The sequence below is a fragment of the Echinococcus granulosus genome, assembly GCF_000524195.1.
Source record: "Echinococcus granulosus chromosome Unknown EG_S00005, whole genome shotgun sequence".
In the NCBI taxonomy this organism is placed as follows: domain Eukaryota; kingdom Metazoa; phylum Platyhelminthes; class Cestoda; order Cyclophyllidea; family Taeniidae; genus Echinococcus; species Echinococcus granulosus.
Genome location: NW_020170385.1, coordinates 1,607,825 through 1,615,239, shown reverse-complemented (window position 1 = coordinate 1,615,239; position 7,415 = coordinate 1,607,825). Strand labels below are relative to the sequence as shown.

At 39.0% G+C, this 7,415-nt stretch overlaps 1 protein-coding gene across 1 annotated transcript in view; it reads right to left on the bottom strand. All coding sequences in view use genetic code 11, as the record gives it.

Annotated features, from left to right (window-relative positions):
• Positions 1-2,091: 2,091 nt before the first annotated feature.
• EGR_01429 (hypothetical protein) overlaps positions 2,092-7,415 on the bottom strand; it is a gene marked incomplete at both ends in the record, with an annotated part of 25,646 nt that continues 20,322 nt past the window's right edge. The window contains one exon of the mRNA XM_024490678.1: positions 2,092-2,173. Within this exon, the coding sequence (XP_024355002.1) occupies positions 2,092-2,173 (82 nt within the window). The remainder of the gene's footprint in view (positions 2,174-7,415) is intronic.

Below are 7,415 nucleotides of genomic sequence, written 5' to 3'. Positions count from 1 at the left end.
CGAAACGACCTCACCGTAAATGGAAGCAGTTTTTCGCGAGTGGGGAATCCATCACGAACGATTTCGCGTCTACTTTCCCCCATTTTATCCAATCCGTGAGGTTAAAGGATGCAACACCTGTTGTCACTACCACATCTTCGTGCTTTTTCACACCCTGACTTTAAACCGTCCACAGGCTGACCGAAGTGAGTGTGCGTGTACCTGCGCCTGTTAAGAGACATGAGATACTCTGCACAGCTCGGACGTAGTCGCCGGTGTGTGTGTGTGTGTTCCCAAGATGGGAGGGCGTTCGGGTCGGGAAATGAGATATTCTGCCAAGATACACACAAAAGCATACTCCACACGGGAATCCCATTTTTTGGGAAGCACGAGGAAATAATGCAGAAAGTAGGTCATCGTCTAAGTTTTCCTCTGGGCAAACGAGGTAAAATATGGCAAAACCCTAAAGCAGGGTGACCATTTAAGCCTCAGTTTACAATAACGGATGAAGAGTTGCGCAAAGTAAATTATTAAGATACATCTAACCGAAAGAAATCTGTCTTTTAATGTTAATACTAACAAGGTTTAATTAGCGTGATTACAATGGAAAAGAATACGGTTTTGCACGGTGTGACAGTGGAAATATTAGTCCAGTCTTGCCGATCCACTTACGGGACGATAGTAACTTGCACTGACTCTTAGGTCACTAATAGTAATTATCTGCTCTCCACTTTATACGTCATCAATCGCTGTCATTGCTTAAACATAGAGCTAATTAGCATACTGTCATCCTGTTTTAAATGGTCACGCCATGGACTCCGAACCTTGTGTTCCCCATCATACTCAAAGGATCGAAAGGCAGAGGCATGCTGCCTGGTACTTTGGCGTTGAGGCATTTCCATGACACAAATGAACCATGCCAAACCATACTATAATATATTGTACTGTTTTACGGCATACCATACTATACTATGCAATACTCAAAAGAAATTTGTTCCCGTTTTTACGAAACTGCCATCTATAACCAATTTCGATTTCAGATTATGACTTCCTGTGTTCACCGGTCAGTCAGTAAAGGTATCACACTAGTATTTAAATTTGTCACCACTCACTCGGGCACATCCATGATAGTGCTTTTCAGCATACCGTGATAGCGTGATATTTTTGGCTTAATTGTACTACGGAGTACAAAAGCCTACAAGCCGGAACTAAAAGCCCTTAATCTCCTTGAAATTGAATTTCCTTCATCAAGATTAACAATTTGTGATGGTGGCACGGTGAAACAAGGGTAATGCAATAAATTAGGCACTGTGACGACAGTCAGAAGAACATTAAGAGATTAGAATTTAAGGTGCATTATGCGACCAGTTTTCTGAAAAAATTGATGTCATTTAGTTTGGTGAGTGAGGCGACATTCGTAAAGCAAGAGACCACAATAAATCTGAACAACCTTTTTTGAAAGGAAAATCAGCTTAGGTGTAAAAAATGACTCATGAATTGCTATTAAGTGTTAGTAGAAATTGTAACATTCTTCCTGAGTTGGGGAGACAAATTTGCTTTTCTTAACATTTAGCCATTTCCGACACTTATGAGCGTAGTATTGAAAACCTTAGTCGTTTCGGTAATGCATAACAATCGTTACTGAACACAATCATTTCGTTCATGCTGTGATCACAAATGACCACCTTCACGAAAGTGAAGCAGTATTGAAGACGTCTAATAAAACTTTCGCATGATCTTTAAAAATAGTAGAATTGTTTTTATAGATAATCCTAAACCTTGGAAATATGAGTGGACTTGTACTACAATAATTCTAAAATTAGATTTGATAAAATTTGCCTTTATTTTTTTCTTTTTGTCCGGAAATGGCACGAAGTGACTACATTTGTTGCGCACAATATTGTTCTCAAGCTAACTCAACAACTCCATCCAAAAGTATCAGACAGACGGATACTAACTAATCACGTGAAATAGAACAATACGAAGGCGCCGCTTATTACATTTCGACTAAACATTTTATACGGCTTACTAAAACAGATGCTTGTTAAAGGCACCTATTAGTGATGAAGACTTATCTATATGAAGGCTACGACTGGGGGTTAGGAAATGGAGCTATTGCTGTAGCTCCAAGCTAGAACTCTCGGTGTGAAGATATCCAGACAGCTCCTTTTTCGTCTTGGTAGTAAACCGCAAACTGGAGGACACTTTACGGGCCCACCGAGGCGTGAATCAGGCCAGCAGTTCAATTAAATAGTCACCTTAGTGGGCGTGTGCGTGCATGCATGCTTTAGATGCAACAGCGTCGACAGCACGTGTCTCCGAGTAACCATGGTGATATGGGACGGTGGAAATGGGTGCTCCCTTCACCCAAACTGCATTTTATTAAAAAAATAATAAACAGCACTGTAAGGCAGATGCATGGCTGTGACCAGATGGTAGATATGCCGATGTTGGACAAGGAATACACCTCATCGCTACTGGTGTGCAAAAGAAAAACCTTTTCTGCTGATTTTGCCAAACATCGCAATGTGACTATTTGCCACAAAATTTGGCAGTGTTAAATGAATAATTAAAGGTGATTTTGCTGTAAAGTTCGAGGAAAGACATTCCAACTTGTTTATGGATTTCACTAAGTGTCCATTTTATGAACCCGAAAGACTACAAAAATAAAATTAAGCTTCTGGATATGTTGGTCTCAGTTGTTTGTTTCAAGGATAAACCAACCTTCATCTTCAGGACAAAGCGACAATTATTTTCCATTAAATTAAACTTTTGAGACCGAATGGAATTTTGGATTCACAAAAAACAGCCGGCATGTATTTGAACAAATAGACAAATGCTCCTAAATGACTTCAGCTTTGAATTAAACCGCGGAGCGGGAGGCCTAGCTTTCAACTCGCCTTGAGAAACACGTAGATAGGAACAGGGGGAATGAATCATGAAGAAGGTTTTCAACTCGATTAAAAACAACTCAGAGAACAGGGATGGAAAATGTGGTTTCGATCTAAAATTAAAAAAATTCTTACTTAGCACTTCAAAAAGAGCTGATAATAAGGGGTGATAATTAGGGATTTGATTAACCCGTGCCGAACAGAGTTTACTGATGACACGTGAGATAATAATTAAACCTATGGTGTTACAATATGAGATTGCTTATCTTATATGCAAAACTTACAGTGTTATCGCAAGCACAAGTAACGTTCAATAAGAAAAGTGTCCGGAATGTTGTGCTCTGGCTAAGCCGTGCGGAAATCAGAACGCCCATGCTTATTAATGCAGCTCGACCACATCCTTCTTGATGAAATCATTAATACCAATATCCACACAAATGATATGCTTATCATAGTAAATCTTACAGGATTATGAGTAATGGAGTGAGGCAAAGTAATTTCTGTGAAACCGACCAAGCCAATTTAATTTTTAGTTCAACTTAAAAATTCTCCTATTCGTCTCCGTTGCTAACGCTTTTGCCTCACAATATTTATTCAGGAAAAAGGAAATGCTCGTGGCATTGTACCGTTCCCTTGAAAGAACCTAGGGCAGGGTAGGGCAGGGCGGCAACATACCTTAAGTGGGTTAAAGTTAAAATCCGTTGGCATTGGTGGATACAAGTAATGGGGCAGCATGTGGCAGACTAGGACGGTATAAAAAGTTGACTGAGGATTCATTTGAAAAACGCATTTGCCTCTAAGGGATGATTTAATAATCAACTCCTATTGCGTATTTTAGAAATGTCATTACCAAGAAACAATACTAGACTGAATGGGATAAACACTTCTATAAAGCTGAAGAAAGTAAGTTAAGATTTGGCCACAGAAGACCTTTGCATAAATTCATCACAAAAGTTATTAAGTAGATACTACTCTGCTATCTGCTAGTCCTCACACAGAACCACCGTATCCATGATAATAGCACCAACCCTTCTGAAATTTAACAGCTTTCGTCTAAAATCACCTTCTTCTTGTGGAGGAATTTGGAAGAAACTGGGAGGTAGTTAAATCTATAAATTATTTCACGTCATTGGAAAGTTAAAAAACAACAAAGTTTTTTACCTGGAATTAGATGGGATGCAATGTTTAGGGAAAAGTTAATTTTCATGATTGCAGTCACCAAAGCTACTGCAATACCCACTTAAGAGTGTATCCCACTTCAAACTTTTTCGTATTTTTTACTTATGTCACATGTCACAGGCTTTTGGATTAAGGTCTGTGTAGACCTGTTCCTTACACGGTGATACCATTTGCTAAAATTTATATTTAAACATCTTTTATCAGAAGATCACAGAGATCTGGTGGGAACAATGCCTCTACTAATAGGAGGATTTTGCTTTCCAGTGGGACTGGTACAGTGGTCAAAGACCTTTACCACATAGTTTCAGGTGTACCAATAACAATTAGTATTAGTCGAGAGTTCAAAATATACACTTCAAAAATGTGACTTTTTTCATGAACTCAGTAATCTTCACACCTTGGGTGAGTTAGAGCAACCATTAAAAAACTAGGGAAATTTTAAACATTGCAAAAATTTTCGAATAGGTAATTTCCTTGGCAGCAAATTAAAACGGTACTTCGATTTAATGATAGGTAGAATAATGGATTGGTTGCAAGAGTCATTTGAGCTTAAGGAAACTTTGTAAACCATAGGACTTGTAGTAAAACACTAGACAATTTGTGAGCGATAAGCGATAAGGCAGTTACCACAGTCTAGGGTGACGAGTGCTGCAGTCTTCACGTAATTCTGGCCATATTAATAGATAATAGGACAACAACGATTGGCCACGAGAAAGTAGGCGACAAAAACTAACTTATTTTAGTTTATTTGATCAATGTGAAGGTCACGAACAATTTCTTGATCCAGCGATGTTACTTGAGGAATCGGGTAAACAGCGCGACCATGGGAATTGGCTGCTTTAAATTCATTTTTGAAGTGTATTTAACAGCAGACAAAATAGTGTACAGGTCAGGAATTTTATTTCATTGTATAGAACTTGCATTTTTGTCATGATGAATCGTGAGATTGAGTCATTATCGCCTGCGCTAGGCTTAAGTGCACTTTATAACTAAACATATTTCGAAGAGTACTAATTCGTTGAAACATCGAACACTCTTGGATAATTTTGATCATAAAATCCATAAATCTACCACGCAAAACGTGCCAGTGTTTTCTAGGTAAGTCAGAATGAATTTCTAGTCAAAATGATCATAGCGACGAAAACCCAATGCCGATACCTGAGCATGAGTGACCGACTTGTAATTACGCTTTGAAAATCCAGCCACAATCTTGACATGATTACGATCATTTGTGCTTGTGGCAGGTTAATGTGAGAAAGTAAGAATCATCATTGACCTTTAATATGCCTTCTCCGCTATTCAGACTGCCCGCACACAGACTCGTTTTCACACGCTATTGAAATTTATGACGGGCGGAGCTAGTTCACATGCCCGTGACTGCGCGAATTCGCCCTGAGTGAACTAACGAGACTGTTATTTCGCACCTGCTTACATACGGGCCAAAGCGATCATTCATTTGTGCAAAAAAAAAAAACGTTCAAGTAACAGGAACTGAAACTCCGCCTCATAACGACCAATCAATTTTCACTGATGGCGAATCCTTTTACGGACAAGCTTCAATTAAATTCCATTCCAATCCCCACCTTGAACACCATTGCTATGGTTGAGAATATGCTACAAACAATCGTCCTTCATCTGAAGTAGTAGATGGGGGATATAGGGTGTAATTTAATTTATTTGCAGTGAGCGGAAAATGAGCCACATGTTTCCCAATGAAGAGGACTCCGGAAGACACCTTGATCGGGTGTCAGTACTTCCCAACACATGGCAAGGCACCCTTTCCAACTGCTAAGAAGGCTATTAATAAATTATAATAATAAAAAGAGAATAACAGTATTAAATACCAAAAGTGTACGCGAAAAGTACCAAACTTGCATCACCAATTACTCGTGGAACCACGAATTGTTGCGAAGCTTCGCAAACCAGGAAATCAAATGAATAGAAATTATGAATACGGTTGAACTACAAAATAAATCCTTAATATCAACAAGTCCAATTCAGTAAAGACCCACCAGGACGAAATATTACGCCCAAAGGTGATGTGTGATAAGGTAAGACAATTTTAACAATGATTCGACAAATAAGTCACTGATGACTAAATCTTATGACCAAGATTTCCCTCATCCAGCGAACTTACAAAAGCGTCAATTCATTTGTCAGTACATCGACTGTTTGACAAGTTCGTTACAATTATATCGAAATATCAATGAGAAATTCTGGTCTCGTTGAAGTTACTCAACGCATCTAGTCCGGTTATTCAGTCGGAACGGTCATTAAGACGCTACACTAATATCGGTGAATCCTTCCGCCCGAAATCAAATTGTCCGCATAGAAGACTAGATGTGCGATTCAGGTGCATCGCCAATTTTTTCAATTACAAAACAGACACCTCAATTTAAATTATTTCCCTAAATGAAAAAACCCAAGCATGAAGAAATAATTCGTTGTTTTTTAAGTCAAGGAAAGCGGCAAATCGTTAATCAACAGTCGGGCCGGAAAGCGCAAGCACCACGCCTTCTACCGTAAATTTCTTAATGAGAAAAAAACACTTCCGACCGGGAGCGAAACAAAGACTTAAATCTATATTAGTCGAATTTCCCCTAGATTAAAAGAGGGATGCAGTCAACAAACCTCTGTAATGTTGCAAAAAAAAGGGATTTTTAAAAATTCATACTGTACTAGACAGCCTACCACACAGAGATCGGTCTTCAATGGAGATGACTTCGGACTTTAAAAGCCTCAAATGCTCCTAGCACCCAAGATGTCACGACCACAATTGCATGCAGATAGCGCAATGCATGGTGAGTCAAGTTTTGGCGGTAAAGGCGTAGCTCGATTATCTATGAACATTTGCTACTAGTGGTAAATGTTTATCTTACAAATCCCGGGCTCAAAACAACGAATATAAAAACGCGTGCACAAGTTCGTTAGTTGACGTCGAGAGCTCGGTCATATAAGGGAAAATTCAACGAAATCTAAAACATCCTCAGCGAATCATTGTGATCTTGCGGCGAATTCACTCCAGCATGCTTGCAAGTAAGTTGTCCATATCTAAAAAGGAAGCAGATTGATGAGTTGACTAAATACTTCGATAACACTAATTAAAGATGAAAATTCACCGCAAATCAATATGAAAGTACTAAAAAATGGTTCCTTTGCTGAGCATTTCGCTTTACTCAAAACGCGCAAACAAAGTCTCGTTAGTACCACGCAGGAAAGCACATGAAAGAGGCCAGAAGCAAGGGAAGTATTATTAACGATGGGATTCCTACATCGTCGTCTTTAGATGAACAAATGGGAGATTTGTACACAAAAACGTTGATGGAGTGAGAGTGCCTCTTGCGTGGAACATCAAAGTGAAACACG